The sequence below is a fragment of the Diorhabda carinulata genome, chromosome 6 (genome assembly GCF_026250575.1).
Source record: "Diorhabda carinulata isolate Delta chromosome 6, icDioCari1.1, whole genome shotgun sequence".
In the NCBI taxonomy this organism is placed as follows: domain Eukaryota; kingdom Metazoa; phylum Arthropoda; class Insecta; order Coleoptera; family Chrysomelidae; genus Diorhabda; species Diorhabda carinulata.
The window spans coordinates 19,827,284-19,849,569 of NC_079465.1; the positions used below are offsets into that span (position 1 = coordinate 19,827,284).

The 22,286-nt window shown below is 33.8% G+C and overlaps 1 protein-coding gene across 1 annotated transcript in view; it reads left to right on the plus strand.

Moving 5' to 3' along the window:
• LOC130895167 (LIM/homeobox protein LMX-1.2) overlaps window positions 1-21,179 on the plus strand; it is a 29,978-nt gene extending 8,799 nt beyond the window's left edge. The window contains exons 2-7 of the mRNA XM_057802340.1: window positions 1,177-1,369; window positions 17,589-17,806; window positions 17,912-18,108; window positions 19,226-19,349; window positions 19,675-19,848; window positions 20,854-21,179. Coding sequence (XP_057658323.1) covers window positions 1,177-1,369; window positions 17,589-17,806; window positions 17,912-18,108; window positions 19,226-19,349; window positions 19,675-19,848; window positions 20,854-21,038 — 1,091 coding nt within the window. The 3' untranslated portion in view covers window positions 21,039-21,179. The remainder of the gene's footprint in view (window positions 1-1,176; window positions 1,370-17,588; window positions 17,807-17,911; window positions 18,109-19,225; window positions 19,350-19,674; window positions 19,849-20,853) is intronic.
• Window positions 21,180-22,286: the final 1,107 nt, after the last annotated feature.

The following is a 22,286-nucleotide window of genomic DNA, read 5'->3' on the forward strand; positions in this document are numbered from 1 at the left end:
AAAAAAATTTTTTTCAACAGAAAAAAGTTATTATAAAAACCTAAATATAAATAAATATTTATAACAGTTTTTTCATGGATATTTTTGTATTTTTTTATGTAATATATTAAGAAAATAAATGAACAAATCGTGGTTTTTCCATATTTTGGGATTTATCTATTTTGACGCAACCTCTAATGGCTAGAAAGCAGTGAAAATTTTTAAATAACAATGAAATTATTTTAAAGCAATCATTCCATAAATCAAATCATCAGAACACTTGCAGCCCAGTCACCCTTTTAAATAATCGAAGTAGGGTGACTTACTAAGGACTAATAGGTATGACGTTGCATGAAATTCTGATTAAAAGAGTTAAATAAGCAACAAAAGGATTTGTTTAGCAGGATTAGCACCCCCTAGAACTGTTAAATGTATTCTAACAACGCAGTCGACAGCATTTGCACTAAATTTTGTCTTAACTAGAAGATTGATGGACTTGAACAGCAGGTGTCTTGTAAAATATTAAATTTCAATTTAAACAGTATTATTTTGGGTTATTGTACAGTCGTATGTAGTTCAAATGTTATGTATCGCTTTCTATCAAAAGGCGTAGGAGCTTCACGGTGCTTCAAAAATGTTGGTCTTAATTTTCATGCTATTTATACATATGAGGATGGTTCCAGAAGTACCTGACCCAACAAAGAAAACACCACCACCACCAAAATTTTGGAAAAATCACCGAGCCATATTTTCAAGTCTGGGAACAGAAAATATTCCGAAAGGGCTAAATCTGGCGAATAGAGTGCACGAAGTAGCAATTTAAACTTTGATTCATTAATTTTGGCCATTGCAGCATACTCGTCGTTGTTTGTTTTTCCTTTTTCAGCCAACGCCATGACCTTACCTGCAGATGGAACGATCTTTGTCTTCTTTGGAGCCGGTTCTCCCTTTTCAGTCCATTGTTTTGATGGTTCTTTGGTTTCGGGTGTAAAGTCAAGAACCTAATTTTGACGTTTCAACCTTATTTCGTACTTTATCAAAATATTTTAGGAAAGATCTAAAATTTTATACACTAAATCATACAGAAAGATGTAAGAATTTAGAAATTTCTATGCATATTCAGCTCATCTTTATATTCCTATATCAAAACACTGTCAAATCTCATGGAAAAAATAAATAATTTCGTTTTCTTTGCAGCTGCAGGTGTTGGCCTCACTAGCGGCGGTATTTGTGGCGTGTGCTGTCGCCCGATCACCGATCGATTTCTTCTGAGAATAATGGACGTCTCTTACCACGAAACTTGTGTACAGTGCTGTGCGTGTGGAGACCATCTTATTCATACATGTTTTGTTAAAGACTCAAAATTATATTGTAGATTAGACTACGACAGGTAAGTTTCGATTTTATTTCGAATGGTATTATGAGTCAATCAATGAAACATAACATCAAGTTCAAGGCGGTTGTTTACTAGCAAGTCCGCTTCGTCGATATAAGAAATGTGCCCAGCCTTGATCATTAAATCGTTTTCAATCAATGTACGTTCCAAAAGTGACGAGATGTCTTATTAAATTTATGTGTGTTTTTTTCGGCCAATTCAAAGGTTATGGAACGTATAAAGGATCGCGTTGGTGCAAATCCAAATTGGTAACTCTTTTATATGAGTCACTAGATTAAACTCATTCTGAACTCCTAATGTAGAAGAGAGTATCAAGCTTTTAATGTATTATGCAGAAGTAACCTCAGATCACTGTTTTAGTGTCCAATTACCGCTCCTGGTGATCTACTTTCTTTCGAATTTCGTTGGCATGACTAAATATCTGTTAAATGACTGTATGATACGGAAGACTGAATATTTAATTAGTTCTTTACCACTCTCTAGATGCTAATGCGTCAACTCTATGAGAGTTGAGAGACAGCTCAAAATGATGTCAAGTTTAGGCAATATGCATAAAAAATACGAAGAGAAAGATCTAATGTTAAAGGTCACTAAAAATAACTTCATAACAAGATAAACAACGAAATGTAGAAACTTTCTTGGTAATGAAGAAGCTGAAAAGCATCAAGCTCTTAAATGAATCATTGTGAAAACTTTTCAAATGATTGTGTTTCGTTTAAATTGTATGATTTATGAAAAATTTTCTTTAATAACGAACCAGATATTTTCCAATAGAGTGCGCATCTTTTGGACAACGATTTATTATACCGTGCATCGAGTTACATACTTAAATTTGAAGTTTCCAAGTAGTTTGCAGACACCCATTTCCACCAAAAACTAATTTAGAAGTTTCCACTTCATCGATCAAAAGTATTTCGAAGTGGAAAAGTCAAACAAGAAGTCGACCTTTGACAAAAACACGTTTTCGGAAACTTCACGCAACTCCTTTCGAGTTATAAGACGAAGTTTTCAACAAATATTTGGTCTTTAACAGAATCGGAACGAACATTTTGTATTTATATCGAACTAGCTTTTATCAGCGGCTTCGCTCGTATTGAAGCCTTTAGAAATGAATCAATATTTTATCGCTTGGATGGGTTAATCAATTTTCTAAAATTATCACATACAATGAAGTTTCAAAAACTTAGTAACTGTTATAAACACAAGAAGCACCATAAAAGCATTGACTCCAAAAGAAATATACAATGAAATAAAATTATTAAACCCGAAAAAAGCACCGGGCTCTGACCTATTACTATGCAATGCAATTCTGAGACTCGGATATTGGCCAAAATCACATAAAGTTGCACAAATCATAATGATTGGCAGTGGTATTGTGCTAATTATAATAGGAACGTTCAATAAAAACTAGTTAACAAATTATAAAATACACATAGTAGATACTCAAAAAATATTGCATATATATTTTTAACAATACAAGAAAACACCATGTTCTTTTTTCACTCATGTTGAAATTACTAATAAAATAAATACTATTATTTAATAGGAAAAAAAACGGACATTTTTTTATTAATAATGAAAATGGAATATACTTACACTTTAAGTTTACTAGATTGAAGATTATAGAAAAATGCAACTACTACATAAGTACATATATGTAGCGCGCCCGAAATCTTGTTGCAAGAGGTTCTTAGAAATATGCGAAATTGACACTAACACTTTTTAATCGACACTTTGACTTAGGTAGCGTGCCTAGAATGTTTTGCTAACAGTAGTACTTATTAATTAATCTTATTATTACATTGTATGTAATAAATGTTTTAATGCATACAATAGTTTTGTGTGGCACTTATTCACTAACTAAAACTTCCCCTTTCTATAAATGTGCTGTCGCAAAGATGGTTTGACACTGATTAGAAAAATGGTTTTAAATAATCAAATTCTTACACTAAGGGTGGGAAATGTAAAAACTACAAATATGAGAATTTCCCAGCAATGTACATTTCAGATGAAAATCGGTACGTTTGTTGGCATTTTTCTTAGCATCACTGTAATAAACTAATAAAGTTTAAAACATCTACCAATACTGGAAACCAACATCTGGAAATTCTAGTTCACAACAAATGTATAATAAAAATTCTTAGCATTAGCCGCTGGCCCATTTGGGGATGAGTAACGTACGGTCCGTGGACCGCTTGCATTAAAATTTATGTATGAAATCTTTACTTTTTTAAAATTTAATATTTTTTTCTTCTGTCTATTATAAATTTCCATTGAACCGGTTCAAAAACCGGTTCACGTATTTGTTTCAGTTCTGTTCGAGTTTCCGTTCAGCAGAAAAAAATCTTTCCGGACTCGATTCGGAAAAACAAGCCGATTCGCTCCGGTTTTTGTTCCGGTTCGGGTTCGGTTCAAACCCTTGTTTGTAATACATATAAAAATTCGTCAAAAATTAGGAAGTACCAGAACGACGTTCCGGAGCGTTTCTGCACTACAACACCACTGTTTATTGGTAAACTAGGCAAAAACCCAATTAACGTGTCATCTTACCGTCCAATAAGCCTTCTACCTACAATGTCCAAACTCCCTGAAAAATTACTCCTACATAGAATAAGACTTACCTCCGCAATATTAGATCCCTACCATCAATTTGGATTCCGACAAAAACATTCGACAGTGCAACAAATTGAAAAAACTATTTCCTCGAAGTACTAACCACTTCTGAAATCTTACTTAACCAATAGAGCTTTCCAAACAAAAGTTAATGAGGAAAATTTTACTATAGCACTGGGGTGCCACAGGGTAGTGTACTAGGCCCGCTACTTTCCATACTGTATACATCAGATATACCAGAGACACAGTATACAACAACAGGAAGTTTTTTTGATACAGTCTGATCAAAAACCACAAACAGCAGCAAAAATGTTCAGGCTCATCTTGTACAATTGAAGAAGTGGCTACAAAAATGAAAGATTAAAGTTAATGAGTCCAAATCAATAAATTTAAGCCAGTTAAGTTAGACAATACGGAAATACCACAAACAGTTAGTGCCAAATACTTAGGAATCCATCTACAAGACTTTATGAACATTGGAATAGAGCTGTGAGGTTGCGCTTCCAAATCAGAGATCCCAATCTAAAATATTCCGTCAACTAGTGGACCTGGAAGTGCCTAACAAAAAGTTATCCAGGAAATGATCATCAAACACCACAAATCTATAGAAACCCACTACAAGAAGAGTTGTTAACGCAACGAAACGCGAAGAGACTGTAAAAAAGTTGGCCAATAGGCCTAATATGATGTATAAGAGGTCGCATCACTGAATGTAAGCCTCACCAAGACATTATAGATGTTAGATTATTCTGATCTGTGATCTGCATTATGAATTCTTCTGCACTTGTTCTGGCGTTTCTATCGCTCTTCTAGTTGTCGTTCTGAACGAACTAGTACCTGGAGAGGAGTTTCAGTTGCTCTGTTTGCTGTTTTCTTCTCAGCTCTGCGTGAAACGAAGTTTTAGATTTCCTGCAACTTTTAGTGCTCGACCCCGCGACTAATCTTTGGATAGACCAGATTTCCGTTTCCGAGGCATTTTTAAAAAAGAACAGAGTAAGAATTAAAACCAAAGAGTAAGATCTAAAATAATGAATAGCACCTAACCACAAAAATGATACCTAACCTCAAAAATTCAAGAATATGTGTACTACAAAGTTTTTAAAAAATGGCGATAAATAATAATGAAAAAATTGTGTAGTTATATTTTTTGGAGATATTTGGGCCATAAAAGTGTGCCTGATGATATTAATGGTGTCACATTAAACGCTGTTTTGGTGACGGTGCATATTTTAATATATAATATATATTGCGGTGGCGTCGCTTATGCCGCAGCACGTGTGACGTTTCGAAGCTATTTGTGCGTCGCGCCAGGGTCGTATGTCTAACTGCTTGTTTTTCAGAGGCGTCCAATGGTATTTTTATGTAAATATATATCGTTGACTAATATGACACAAATTTATCCGACATACATTTCCATAATATGTGTATCTTTGTTTTACATTCAATGTAGAATTTCTACAACATACTACTAATGATTAGATTTTCTATGGATGGAATTAAAGTTAATATACACAACGAAAAAATTGAAAGTACCGAATCTCAAGTTTCTAGTTAATTTTTTCTTGATGGATTTAGGCATTTTTGGTATGTGGTCATTATATATAGAACATTTTTTGTCCAACGCTGTGGTAAAATTGTATTAAAATCGCTGTTACGAAGCGCAGAGAACAGCTGGGAACCATAACCTCGCTTTTTATTGTACTTATAGCTATTGGTGGAAAGAATTTACCAGTGTTTGTTGGGCAATCCATTATTATTTGTTTTTTGACAAAGATAATCTAAATTCCGCGGAAATTTATCGAAAATTCTAGTGTATGTTCCAAAAACGTGGTTCAACAACCCTCGTAATAGAATACAAAGTATAATGGATGACGACCGCGCCATGTCACATTCAAAAATACATAATACAATACAATAATCGTTTATCCTTTTACTGATCGATGCTTGTCTTCTTTTGGAACTTCCAAATGACCTTTCTTTTATAATTTCCTTAATGTCCTATGCAATTAGCTTAATCCTCTCCGATAAACTTCTTAGAATGTGTCAGAAAAAAACCAATATACCTCTACATTCCACTATCTTCCACACTGCTCCATGACATGTTTTTAAATCGTCCTGATTTTAGGTCTCTTCTGTTATATAAAATTAGTTTTTTTCATTAATTTTTGAAAGATACATGAAAACATCTAATTTTATAACAGAAGAGACCTAAAATCAAGACGATTTAAAGACAAAAACATATATAAATTGTCTAATAAATAAGAAAATGAAGAAATTTGTTATTAGTTAAAAAACTTTGAATATTGTTTTAAATCGACCCTAAGTATAGCGTGCATAAAGGCGGATTCACACCAACGGGCACAGTTAGATCAGGTCACGGTCAGAGACATTCAAGTCAAGATCGCTGCCTGGGATCTCAATGAGATTGTTCTCACTGGCGGGCACGGTATGAGCACAGTCAAATAAAAAACCGGCGGGCACAGTCAAATCAAAACCGGCGGGCCCGCTCTCCTTGAGATCCCGAGGCAGCGATCTTGACTTGACCGTTACCTGATCTGACTGTGGCCGTTGGTGTGAATCCGCCTTAAATGTATGCACTAACCATAACAGTCTGTTTTTAGAATAACTGTTGCTTTCTAGATTTTGTATGATCTTTGAAGTGTTATAATTTATGATTATCACTTTCAACCCTTAAGTAAATATACAAAACAATTATTATTTGATGTAAAAAATCCAACTTAGTGCTTAAACCAAATGAAAAATTCCTGTGAAATTTCATTTTAATGTGTGAAAATGCTTTTAATATGCTAACATCTTCGTTAATCTCTCTAGTTTTGATCTGACGTTTGTTTAGTACCATGTGGTGAAATGTGGTTTTCAAACAACCATCTTACATGCTGCAATTAACGTTTGTTGTTATGATATATTTATACTTTATCTAATTCCTTTAATCAAATGTGACATTCGTTGAAAATAGGAAACGTCACATTCCTCAAAACCTTCGCATATCAGTTTGTAAAAGCTTTACCTCTAAGCTCCAAAGAATAATTGATTAATTACTATAAAAACTGATAATTATTTCATTATTTAAACTGACAATTAACTCAATTATTTTAAATGAATACTATTTTAACATTGAAAACAGCATTAATCAATACACAGTTATTAAAAGTAAGTCCATTTCCTCGATGAATATTCTCTTGAATTTCTTGTCTAATGTTAATTTCATTCGATGCTGTGATACTTGGCTTGGACCTTATTTTGCAATGAACTCTCAACATAGTCTTCGACTTCCATTCTCCTTGTTACTGCTGCTGCCAGGAGAAACGCTGAGTATTAGGTAGATTCAGGTTCTGAGCAATCATAAAAAATATGACGAGCATGACAGCAGGAGGTCTAATATTTCTATACTTTTTGAGGAGGTCAAAAATATTTTCAACAGTGACCACAAATTCGCGTAGGTATTTTGCTTTCTGGAATTGCGATTATAAGAAAGGTCCTTTCATCAAATACGTTATCTTCTCGTACAAACATCAGTTCTGTCTTCCTACAATCTCTATTTTTATTACGACCTAAGGAATAGATTTATTTAATAATTAATTATAATCATGTCATCTTCTGCTCCTTTCATAAATCTTTCTACATTCTCCTTCGACAAAATCTCCAATTTTTTTGGGTAGTATCCTGCTGATCGTCTCTTCATATTTTTCAACTGGCAACATTTTTAATTTTTCCAACCCACTGCAGCAATTGCACACTCTCTTACTTTAAATGGAATGTCCGATTCGCTATCTGATACATTTCAAGTAATTACTTCTGACTTGTTTTGATTTATTTTGAAAAATCGTTGTTTTCTTTCATAGTAACTATAGTTCAAGACCTGCTTCAGCCACAATTTGATTCCACATTAATATTTTTCATTGTAATTGAAGGTTCTATTAAATTTATTTTATAGACGACCCCATCTGAAAATTATTCGTTCTGTATTCATTTACATACCGAAAGTTGCGTTTTAAGTGTTCCATGTAGTGAAAGTGGCAGTTCCGTACTGCAAAACACTTTCGGGACACTCTGGAGTAGTTAATTATGTTTGTTAATTGTGACTTTAGCAGCTTCAATGTTGAGAGTTGACAGTTTCACTTCGATGATTTTGCATAACCTTAAAGCTTATATAGATGACTCAATAGCAAACAAGATTGAATTAATAACAAAATACTTTCTTCCGCCACAAATACGAATCAATCAATAAATTTTATCGAAGAACGACACGTATCTACAGAGATTCCATCAACATCTATTAGAGGTATACATATTTCATTTGCATCCCATCCAATAAATATTAATAATTGTCCTACAATCAACATTATTTGTTGCAAATAATTAAGATTGATATTGCAAATATCATTACATACATTATATTGTTCAATAAATAAAATATTTATAATTCTCTATTATTTATTTTCTTTCCTCAATGTAATTGAGAAAGTTTTGGATCTTATGCGCCGTCTAAAAAATGTTGTGTACTCAGCGGCTGAAATACGACTCGTCTGTTGCTCGGCTCGCTTCGCTCGTCTCGCAATTTTCACACTCGTCCAACAAAGTAGCACTTTCAGTCATTGGCATACAAATAACTATTTCAAACACGTAGCAAAAGTGATTTCTCAAAAATGATCACACTATGCAAACAAATAATCTATAAATCTCGCTGAGTTCAAATATTCATTATTATGACAGTAATCCCTCATGTTTTGGCAGCAAACAGCGAGTTTAATATAGAAAGCGAAGTAAACTATGAACCTCCAGGAGATCTCACGGTCGGCTTGTCCTAGCAAACATCGACATCGGTCTCGCATCAAATCGCCTGAAACGGAGCAATGTTTACATAAGAACGACATTCTCCCGTTGTATATAAAGTCCTGCCAAAGGGCGAGAGACGACACGTGACTGGCCTTTTCCGAGCTCTCTTTGAAAGCCCGTACACCAGACGATATAACTTTTAATATTACGAGGGTCTTACTAAAGTGAATTTACTAACATGTATTAGTACAAAAATTAGAAGCTTTGGTACTTGAGTTTTAAGATAAAAACAAAGATTTATAATTTCATATGCTTCTTGAGGTCTAGAAAAACGTTGAATTCGCATTTTTGATCTGCGGGAATAAGAAAAAATCATTGGGTGTCGAATATACAGGAGATGAGCCATCAATTTGATGTTTTTACTGTTCAAAAATTCATCTCACGGTATGTCACATAACGGTTTTTCAATATCAGTTTACTTCATCAAAAGTCGAAGCGATGACCGAACTGAAAATGTTCGTGGTTAAATTCCATTTTTTGACCAAGATGAAAGTTTCAAGTATCTGTAAACAAATCAAGTACCAGTCGTATGACAATACGTTCTGAGTACGTTCACCATCAAACATGTCAAACTCTATGACGGCAACGTCAGTTTTGACATATTGATATCACTATTGCCAAATCTCAAAATCGTGTATCGATTTAGTGAAAACCATAGATACTGACGTGTCTATTGTACCCAGCATCCGTGACACTTTTTCGTCGAATTTATCAGTGAATTTGTGAAATCGTAGGTAATGTAATTAATTTGATCGAATTTACATCACTCTTTCAACTTGTCCGTATTTTCCAAAATCTTTCTACCAAGAAATTACTTACTGAACACATTGTTTAAACTACTACCACAGCAAAAGTCACGATTACACTCTCTGACGCGCGCTTCGATAACCAAGTTATCGTCTTCAGAGACTGGAGGTAAATTACTTGATTTGGAAAAAGATGACGGTGATGAATCGGGGATATATATCGGATGATCGAGTACTTTTTAGTGAAACTTGAGATTCAAAAACATGATAAAAGTGCAATTGCAGGAATAAATACTTTGATAACAAACTTTATAGTTATATACCGAATGTATTTTTGTATCGAACACGTCGTTATTATTTGACAAAGTTGTTAAAATTGTCATAATCAGTTCCAACAAGTATTTTAGAGTAATTTTCTGGAAAAGTATGTTATTTTCTCTATAGTTCCTTGTTTGCCCTGATTGTTTCTACTGAGCATACTCTTCACTTTACCACTACACCAAAACTTATATTTATACTGTCTGTAGTACTTTCCTTCGTTAATAAAATATTTTCTTAATGTGAATATATAATTTTAAGAAGTCATGGAAATATCCACATTAAAATTGAGACAAATTATCAACTTATGTACAGAATTAGTTAAGGGCTCAATACTTTACAATGCAAAAAATGCACAACCATTTGCCTATTGGAATCAAATCATCTTTTCCCACATTTTGCAATAATTTGAGGGCATACTTACTAGAAAGTGCCTTCTAGTCTGTAAATGACTTATTCTGGTTGTAATATTTAATTCCGGGCATGCTGCATACAGGTTTAATTTTGCTATGGACTTACTAATTATAACCTTATACTATTGACTATAATTTTGTTAATCATTGTGTTTTCCTTCTGTATATTGAAATTTTATTGTATCTGTATTTTTATTTAGTTATTTTTATGTTTGTTTTTCAGTTTTTACAAGCTTTTGTCTACAAATTGTAACAATTTTTTGACAATGAAGCTTCTATCTCTCTATTTCTTAAACATTCAAGAAGCACGTATAAACAAGTGTGGACAAGTTCTAAACACCGAGCTCATAATGGGAATCCTGTAAATATTACTATTGATAATTTATAAGGAGATGCATCGAAATATCCAGTATTTTCTGTAAATATAGTTTCCCTTCTCGAGATGATTATCACAAAATTCTAAATAATGAAGTTTCTAGTTGAACCTCGTATACGGTTGCCAAAGGGCTATCCAACACGTGGACCAGCCCTTCTCGCACTGTTTGAAAATCTCTAGACAAACTTTGATCGGTCGCCGAGAGTTAATACTGACGTTGGCTGTTGCTGGTCCATTATTAGCTTCAAATTCAATGGGTTATTTATGGAAAGGCTAATTGACAGTTGTGAGAATAGGAAAATCAAGATTTTTATTTGTTTGCTTGGGGCTGTTTGATAAGAATTCAATAGTAGAATGTTATTTTTTCCTTTATAAAAATACGACTCATATTTGATTGACAAGAACCCAAATAATTCAAAGCGATGAAATATACTTTTTTTCTAATATACAGGGTGCTCCGGGATTTTTCTCTTACGACCCCTCGTTTATGAGTGATAGTCAGATGCGACATCAGAACTTTTATTTGAGTAAATTTTCAAAATTACACATTCGAACACTATGAATTGTTAATGGATGATTACGTATATCTATTTAGTTTGTAATTGTAAATAATTCTACTCTATTCTACTCTACAATAAGAAGTCCAGGGGCGGCTCAAGTCCAATGGAAACAATGCGAAACTTTTACAGGGACAATTTAAAGATTAAAGCAAAAATAAATTTTTCAATCGATTTTTTGATACAAAGATTTTCTTTGCTTAACTTAATAAAATTTATAGTTTAAGAGATATATAGATCGTTGTATATATCAATTGAACTATTCGCCATAAAGAGACATTCTGGAGAAAATTATCATAAATTGTTGCCAAATCTCTCATCCGTCCAAGAAGTTGATTATTTATATTCATTTTACAATACGAACGTGATGACTGTATTTTTATTGTTGCCAGATCTCTAATTTTTTCGGCAGCTTGATGATTTCGAAATGATTTTCATGGTTTGATAATAAGTGCGAACTTTTTTGTTTCTCAAAATTTTAAATACTGTAACATGAAGGTTGTATTTACCGTGTTACGTTCCGTAAAACTCGAATGTTGTATTTACACTGTTGCCAAATGCCCGCTTTTTTCCGACAACAAATTTTTACAGTTTTAAAATTCATTTTACATGTTGAGTCTATGTACAGTGCTGCAAGATTTTCTATTTTCTCAGTCAAATCTTCGTTTCTTAACGTTTTATACTAAATACTATATAGGTGAAATATTTCCTGCTTTTATAGTTACATTATTGTCTTATTTACTATTATTTCCGACGATATTTCGAATTTTTCTCTTATAAATTTCCATTTGTTAAAATTTTGAGATATGTTGTTGTCATATTTCGTATTTTTTCGCTAATATATATTTTTAATTCGTTTTTTGACATTGAAAATAGAAAAGAGAGTATATTAACAAAAAAAATATTCAAAAAGTCTGAATTGCTTTTTCTTTCATGGGAAGAATTCGAAAGAAAAAATATAGTACAATTAAATGAACCACCACAGCACACTCGATGGCTGGAAACATATTGTACAAAAGGGGAACATAAGGGCAACGGCAATGGCAATATGTTGCCGTTATACGGATTATTTCCTAACATTCGGGTCTGTTGTGCCGTAATCTGGAATCATACTCACACATATGCTCGATGACAAAGTCGACTCATATATACACTATTAATTTTTCAACATACTTATAAAGAACAATTTAAAAATGATTTTCTAGCATCTTTAACATATTTTTTAATAGTTTAAGTTAATTTGTTAGCATGGAGGCAATTCTTACTTATATAAATCATTGGCATAAAACGCAGTCTACAAGAAAAGCCTTTTATTTGATGAAATCTACAAAGAATGGAACTCAAACAAAAATTCTGTATTCTTTTAAGAAAATAGTTTTCAAAAATTAAACAATAATGAACATATAGCGGAATCTGAAGGAGTAACTATAGCCCAGGTTCAGGTAATTGCGAATCCTAACCCATAACGAGATTCAGACCACAATTTTCGAACGTCGCGTCCAATTTTCGCTGAACATTTCGAATTTTAAACAAGAATTATCAATGAGCTACACACTTAGTCGGATTTGACTACGACTTGATCAACTCAATCAGTTTCCGAACAATCAGATAGGATTATCTCCATGATAGTTTTCGTAAATCCCTTGAATTTACTTAAATGCTCTACACATTTGAAAATAAAGCAAAGAAAAGTGTTGATGCACCTAATATTTTCCCGAAATCAATTGCGGTGAGCCTAACCAAGTATTTTGTAAGTCAAAAATTCCACCGATGTCTGGAGAAGTGACCACAAAAGATAAAGCGGACTTGTTGAGTCGATGTTTGCTTCAAATTCAACTCTTGATTCGCGGGAAAAACTACCACCCAGCCTGTCTGAAGTTGGTAAATCTATGCCAGATTGAAAAATTGCTTGGGTTCAACCTATACCAATAACTATCATCTCATTGCTTTAGTCCCATTGCTAAGGTCATAATATTGAAATATCTTGTCTTCTAACATAATCAGCGACCTTCGGAAACATAGATCAACCGGGTTTGTAGTCCTCACTTATTGATTGGCTTAATGGCTTTCTCACAGACTGATCCATCCAGGTTGCTATCGATGAACACACCTTGGAAAGGTTTGAGGTCAACGCTGATGTTCCCTAGGGATGCATCTGTTCATCTACTTTCTTTATCATGTAAATCAACGATCTAGTCGACAAAACTTCAAACCCGATCTATAGACTCACCGACAATAGCATAGTGGGGTTTTCGTTCAAATCAACCGCCCCAGAAACTCGACTAACACCCAAATCCGTAAGCAACAACAGATCACCACAATCAATATCAATCATGGAAACATTTTGGACTGGGGTGGAAGCGATTGGATTGAAATTAATGCAGCAAAGACCCAGGCTTCTGTTTTTACAAAGAAGAGTGGCCACCATCACCGCAAATTCGCTTGTTGGGGATGGAAGCAATAGTCACGTAATCAATTTAACGATGGCAGCTTCACAAGAACTTAAAGCTCTGCTGAAATTGAACAAACCCTGAAGATGCTCGATTCAAAACAAAAGATAAGATAAGTTCGACCTATAGGCGATCCAGAGTTGACCAGAAACTTGGACATCTTAGAGCATAGAAGATATGATGCTGTTTTACTGATACTACTATTGCAAGACCTACTCGATAGGAAGAATGGGCTCATGAACACCGATTTCGTCTGCAGACGCCCAGAACTTCAATTTTTCGGGAATCTTTTTTTTGGAGAAATGTGGAATCAGTTACCAAGGTACGTCTTTTCCTAATACTACAACCTACAGATGTTCAATATCAATATCACCACAGGCATCTCCATACGGCAGGTACCACTCCAATTACTGGAGTGTAAAAGAGTTGACCCTCTTGTAAGTAGGTCACAAAAACATTGAAAAGAAAAAGCATTCGTCAAACCTTAGCTTCGACAACATATTTAAACAGGACCGGCTTCACGTCTATATCAGTGGACGAATGCTTTCAAGATGCTGGACGATCCTTTAAATCTTTAAATTTTCTTAAGATTAGTATCGATTTGAAACTTTTAAGGTTTATTTTTCAATCCTTATCTATAGGGAGCAATAAACTAATCTAAGATACACCAACAAACTTGTTAGCTTAATGTTAATTAACAATGGCGCGACATTAAGCATCCACTAATTATTATCGTTATCGTTAAAACAATAAACGAAAAACCATCAGCAACAAGATTTTTCAAAATGAACAAATGTTCAATATTATATAAAATATTGAACAAAAATTGATAAAGATAAAATTTTTTCCAGGAATTAGTCCATTTTTGGTATTAGGTTCAAAATTATTAAGTTAGGTTAGATTAAATCAGGTTAAGTTAGGTTAGGCGCTCGATTCACGCATTTGAAGTACAGCTCTTTCTAAATTAAAAATTTTTTACTGTCGACGATACAACTAAAAATTTGTTCAATTTTTAGGGTCCCATTCAGGACATAAAATTTTCTGCGTTATTGAATCTTGCACAGATCAATTAGATTCAGTAATTACACCACCAATATTGGTGATATATATACCCTAAAAATGAATGAAGATACAAATTCACCCCAATGATCATCCTTTAGGGATACACCCCAATACGCCCTTCGCCCTTCTATCGGGCATATATCATAGTTAAAAAGCGTTAAAGGCGGAGATATACTGTCAAACCATAGACGTACGTTTTGGAAAATATTTAAATAATATGTTAACAAATCTATTGTCTTGTGACCTTCAATAAATAACCACCAAATTATTCTAAGACTAATTGATCTAAAGTTTCATCATAACTAAATGTTTTTAAAATAAATAATAATTTTCACTTTCTAATACAGTGGTTTTAGTACCAAAAACTCTTAAAAAACATAATATTGGATATAGAGAATCCCAAACCAAAATTGAAACTACGTAACTGAAAATTTTATTATATAGCTAGTCCTGCAGAAAATTGACGTGACTTAGATCCGGTGAACTTGCAGGTCAATTTAAATATTTCTAAAACATTTCTAGCCACTGTACAAGTATGGAAAGGTGTCTTGTCATGCATAAATATATGTCTATCTTCAGATGTAACTTTAATAACTGGTTTAATGGGTTTCTTTCAACCATAATACCGTAGAAACGTTTTTTTTTCATCTAATTTGAGATGAGATCTGACAGACTCATTTCTAGCTCTATCATCATATAATCGATAGTTTCTTGTGAAAAATAGAACATTTTAGATTTTGGAAACTAGTTATCTCCAAGAGAAAATAGTTCTCGAAACACAATTTTTTTTATTTATTATTACAGAGCTGGCTAAAGAAGCAACGATTTTTAAGTAGAAACATTTCTTAATTCGTTTTGCTAAAATTACAATTTTTGGGAAACGAAGGTATGAACTTCGATCCAATAGAATGATCCATTATGTAAACAAAGTTCTTAAAAATAGTCAACAATTCCTTGAACGTGTTCTTTAACTTATTGCTCCATATTCACCCTTGACGATTCACCCCAGTTTTATCTGATCATCTGCACCTGTAGCCAATGTACAGACTACAGAGGGTGGAAAAAATGAGATGATCGCTGGATCCGACCACGTGGCGCACTTATCATAGACGTAGAAACTGTATTTTGTAGAAGGGTACAGAATACTTGAGAATAAACTATTAGATGCATAAAGATGGATCGGTCAATTGAAAGACTAGTAATCAAGATTTAAAAACAAATATTAGACGTCCTAAAATCATTTGGCGTAAAGGGTCATTTTATAATATAAGTATTAGCTTTGGTTTGTACAGAAAGCGAATCATTTCGGGAATAAATTTGATAATGTTCAAATCGTCCAAAGTCCAGAAAAAAGTCGGGAGACATGGGAGATAATTTGTATAAAAACTATGCGTTTAAAAATGACCAATGATGTGTTCGTGAAATTGCCTCTTCCTGCTGGAACCTAGACCATTTCATTCTTCATCTCTTTAACTCCTCTTCTAAGCACAGAACGTATCGAACCGAATAAATAGTAACTATGGCCTCGTTATTTTCGAAAAACGTCCAATAATGCCAGGAAAGAGTCAAGAACATACAATACTTTTATTTTTTCTCGGTGTATAGGAAGCTGGTAGTTAAAATGTGAATAACTTGGAGTCCAGTTGTATAGGTTTTGTTTATTGATTTTCATTTTCTTTTTTTCCCTAAAATAATTAACACTGAGCAAAATTTTCACGTAGAGTAAAATCAATTGCCTCGACATGGAATTTTGGTTCAAATTCGTTTCTTTCACGATTGATTCGTAGCTCACTAGTTTGACTCTCCTAGACTTCTGTCTACTGCTTTCCAACATTTTCTGATGTCTTCACACTGCGTCTGTGGACAGGGTGCTTCTTGTCCATTAAGTTTGTAGTCCATCTGAAGTTTCTCAACTATCTGGAGATTGTGTTTCAGTTCGGAACAGCTTCCATGTCGACCAACATTAAATTATCGCTAATAGATACACAATCGATGTTGCAGTTTCTACGACTTCCTAGTGCTGACTAAACGAAATGGAGAGAGTGAGGGAGAGAGAGAGAGAAATCTAAATATAAAGTATACAAAAGAAAACTATGATAAACAACAATATTACGTTTGAAAATCATTTGAAGAAGTTAGCACTGCTATTTAGTTTGAGTAAGTATCTAACAGATCTCGTATCTATTATAAAGATTCACTCAAATTGAGTAACACCACTCGTACCTCAGGAGGGAAGGGCATTTAGGAGATGGTACTCAACAAGAGCATAATAAACTGTTTGAAGAAGTCTCGGCAGTTAGCACTGCTATTTAGTTTGAGTAAATATCTAACAGCTCTCTTTTGTGGTTTGAATATTCGCTCAAATTAAGTCGCACCACACTCCCCAGAAGGGAAGGGCATTTGGTGAAGGGAAGAGATTTGCATTGGTCAAGGGAAGAGGTTAATACTAAAACGAGATTTTTTGGTTGTCTCATATCAAGAATTTGAAGAGATTAAGTCTGGCAGAAACTGTTGAGATAAAATTCTGTTGTTTGGTGAGGATAAAACTCTAATTTACTAAGCTTTAGAGTAGATTACTAGCTTAAACCAAAAGGTGTGAAAATATGAAACCTCGTTGAAACCAGCTTAAATACCGGAGTTTATGAGAACACTGAAGCTGGATGACGAGCTATTTATATAGGGACCATCATCAACTAGATCTTAACTCCGTTTTATCGATCTATTTGAAACGAGATTCATTCAAATTTATACAAATACAAGATCGTATGTGAAAAACAATTAGAATATTTTGTATATGTTTACCTAGTTTTTTTTGTTTCAGATTATTTGTAAAAACGTGTCTGGGTTGTTCGGAGAGAGTTTCACCAGATGAATTAGTGATGAGAGCTAGCGATAACATTTTTCATTTACGATGTTTTGTATGCGTCGTTTGCGGAATTAGATTACAAAAAGGTGATTTATATGTCATCAAACAAGGACAATTATTTTGCAGGACAGATTACGAAAAAGAAGTAGAAATGATGCAGGGATTCGGATATGGTAAGAAAATATTTTTTTCTAAATATTACTCTGTTTAATAATTGTTTTATTAACTACACTTTTATTATTTGTTTCAATGTAATAAAATCATTGATATTTTCACAGGTGAATTTATTTGCGATGATTTTCTACAAACTAGTAGATCGCATGATGGACGTAGGGGACCTAAACGACCAAGAACTATTTTAACCACCCAACAACGTAGAGCTTTTAAAGCTTCTTTTGAAGTTAGCCCCAAGCCTTGTCGAAAAGTTAGGGAAAATCTAGCTAAAGATACTGGTTTGAGCGTTCGAATCGTTCAGGTTGTTCAAGATTTTCCACTTTGGGTCTATAACTTAATTCGTGCGATTTGATTACATCGTTCCAATATTCCGAACCTGCATTGGAAAGTTACTGTTTTTGTATACATCTTTTCAGTATATATCATTCATTTGAAGCGTTAACGACAATAATTTATTTTCACTCAAATACGTCGAAATTTGTTCATGAAAAAGTGTTTTTGCGGGAAGTTTTTCTTCATTACGTTAATATGAAGAAAAATACTGACGAAAGTCATCGTATTTTGGTGAAAGTTTATGGTGAACATGCTTTAGCTGAGCGAACGTGCCAAAAGTGGTTTGCACGATTTAAAAGTGGTGATTTTGGCTTGGAAGACCATGGACGTCCTGGACAGCCAAAACAGTTTGAGGATAACCAACTGGAAGCATTACTCTATGAAGATTGTTGCCAAACACAAGAAAAACTAGCAAAATCATTGGGTGTCACTCAAGCAGCCATTTCAAAACGTTTAAAAGCAGCTGTATATATTCAAAAGCAAGGAAAAAGGTGTTCCACATGAACTGAAGCCGAGAGACGTCAAAAGGCGGAATTGTTACTGGTGATGAAAAATGCATCCATTACTACAACCCCAAGCGCAAAAAATCATATGTGAAATCCGGTCAACCAGCCAATTCAACGGTAAAGCCGATATCCATGGCGCGAAGGTAATGCTGAGATGCTAAATCCGGGTGACACGAGGCAATAATTTTCCTCTCGGCCCCACGTTGCTATTCTGGTTAAGAAATATTTGGAAAACAGTGGATGGGAAGTTTTACCTCACCCGCCTTATAGCCAAGACATTGCTCCTTCTGACTACCATTTATTCTGGTCGATGCCCTCACTGGAAAACGGTTCACATCAGAGCAAAATATCAAAAATTGGCTTGATTCATTCTTGGCTGTCAAGCCAGCTCTGTTCTTTTGGGATGGGATCCACAAATTGCCAGAAAGATAGAAAAGATCTTAGTTTTAGATAGGCAATACTTTGCATAATACTTTTGTACATGTTTTTCTTAAATAAACGTTCAAATTAAAAAAAAAAACCGCATGAAATAAGTTATAGACCACAATAATGCAAATGCAAAAACTGTGATAATTGTAGGTATGGTTTCAAAATCAACGTGCTAAAATGAAGAAAATGCAAAAGAAGGTCAGACAAGAGAATAAAGGAACCAAAGACGTGGAAAAGGATGAAAAGAAATTGAGCGTCAAAGAGGAAGAACAAAGTATGAATGTAGTTAAATTTTAAAGAGAAAAAGCGCTTGAATTAAAGTTTTATTTTATTTTAAATTAGGGGGATTTAATTAGGTATCAGCTTATAAAAACTGCAATTAATAGATCTATTTACCTGATATCTGACTCATCTTTAAACTCAGTATCGAAATATTCCAGGAAATCGGTTGTAAACGTGAATAATATAATTAAAAGTATAATACTAATAATAAAAAATCAAACTTGAGAAAGTCAATTATTATGGATGTTAATTCGGAAACTTTTCTCTTATTTAACATTTTATCGATAATTTGGATTGATTTTTTAAATGTTTTTCAGGTCCTCAATCTACACCATATTTCCAAGACAGCTGTAGTGATAACGAAGCAACAATCGATGATAATTTACTTCAAAATACCTCCAATAATAATTTTCTTCATGTTAAAGAAGAACTGGATAACGACAGTCCATACTTTAAATTCAATAGCAATTTGCCTGTACACGTATTTACTGGTAAGTTTTTCAATTATTAAGACGAAAGTAAGAAAACAAAAGTGGCACCCATTTCTTCTAAGAGTGTACTTCTTGTTTTTATATTTAAAAAATCTTTGCTAGCTCAACCTAAACTAACCTCAACTCAATAAAACCTAAAGTAACAGTTATAAATTTGAAATTCTCTTTGAATGGCATTAGAAAAGAAATAAAACGGAACTTGGCCTTCAAAGTAATCACTAATGCACTCAAACATACTTTTGACAACATATATAAAACTTCTAAGAACTGTCAAAATTTGTTACTTTCGGAATCGATTGCAAAACGTCCTTAAATAACCAACACGTCCACAAAACGTACTCTTTTTAAGATCTCCTTCATTCGGAGAATAAAATAAGTCCGATCGAGCTCCTGATGGACTTTCCTTCGACTTTTGACAGCTATACTTATAGAATGTAGCTTCAAATCGGGATCGAACTCCTAGCATCAGGTCTCCTCCCCTGCGATCTAACCAAACGATTTGCTTTCTAATTGTCTGACGATATGGGCAACCTTTCGGGAACAGACCTTCCTCTTACCCAACTTTTTACGGAAGATGGTACGAATAAAAAGTATTCCTCCGCCATGAATTATAGTCAGTCGCCGATTTATTGGCGGCATGTTTCGTACTCGTTTAATCGTGACTGGTGTTTTGTTTGTCGGGACGTAAGCACATTTTGTGGTGACGTTCACCAACATTTTATGTGTCTTCGCAAATATCACAGTGCTCCATTGCATGGTGACAGACACTACTCAAACCGATTACTTTCGATTGATAGCGGCGGGTTTTCCAATGACAGCCATGAGACTTTTTGGTAGGTAGCAGTCTCTGGATCGTCACATCCAAACACGTGTTGCGGTTAGGATACAACTTTTTAGACATACCTCGTACTACATATTTATGGTTGTGATTAAGTTCAACGAGAATCTCTATCTGTTGATATTTATATGGTAGTTAGAGTTAGAGAAAGATAAATTTTATTTTAGGTTTAGAAATCAGCAAGCGCCGTAATGAAAATTATTCGAGTTCCGATGAACAATCGATTTTTATGCAGCCTCCAGTAGAGCATCAAAACATTCCGCAGAACTCGAACTGTAGCTTGAATCCCATAGATAGACTTTATTCCATGCAGAGCTCTTACTTTTGCGCAGATGATCAAATGGAGCCCTAAACAGATTATAAATAGAAACCAACTGTTAAAAACAAAAAAAGTGATTCATCTGTAAATTGATGAAATGTATGAATATGTAACCACATATTTAGCACTATATTGGAATTATTACGAATTTTTAAATATACATATTTCAAATTACCTTTTTTTTTCTTAACCCTACAATAATTTTACTTCATTCTTATTTGTGAATTGATAAACACCAGATGATATATGAAACATCATCTTCTTATGAAGCATCATCTTCTAATGCAGCATCATGTTCTAATGAAGCATCATCTTCTAATGAAGCATCATCTTCTAATGAAGCATCATCTTCTAATGAAGCATTATCTTCTAATGAAGCACCATCTTCTTATGAAGCATCATCTTCTAATGAAGGATCATGTTCTAATGAAGCTCATTTTTATTTAAATAGGTTCGTAAACCGAAAAAATTGTCGTCCAAAATGATACATCAAAAACCACTGCATAATTCAAAAGTAACGCAATCTCAAGCAAAGGAATTATTGGTCCATTTTTCTTGGAAAATTCGCGAGGACGAAACAACACCGTTAACACCGACCGTTATGTTGCGATGTTAGAGGGATATTTGACTCCAAAAATTGCGAGATCAAGAATAGCGAATACGAGAACTTGGTTCCAACAGAGACCTGTCACTCAAGAAATGACTCTATGAGACATGAGATGGATGTTTCCTGCAAGACTAATTTCTAAAAGTAGTGATATCCCTTGGCTCCTCTTCGAGCCTCTTGATTGTTTTTTGTGGGGAAACCTCAAAAATAAAGTCTACATAAACAATTCGAGGAATATTAGTCAGCTAAAGGAAAATATCCGTCAGAAAATGGCAGCAATCACCCCAGATTTTTCGATAAGAGTTTTCACAAATCTGCCTCCACATTTAGAGGAGAGCCGTCATCGAGAGGAAGGTCATTTAGATGATTTTCTTTTCAAAAAATAAACTTTAATTTATTAGTTTAATGGTATTCGATTGTGCTAGCTTTGTGCTACTTGTGCTACTAGAGAAAAATTGGAAAAATTAATTGAAACACCTTAAAATAAAAACAACAACACACAGAAATTTTGAATCGCAAAAGTGAAGGAAGTTCTAGTGTCCTAGAATGCTAGCACATTTCACCATAACATTTACTTTTGCGATAAAAAATAGCACAACTCAGTACAATTTTTATTTTTTTGAATTGAGAAAAATTCTCGGCTAATTTTACCCCGATTCCTTATATGTAGTTTA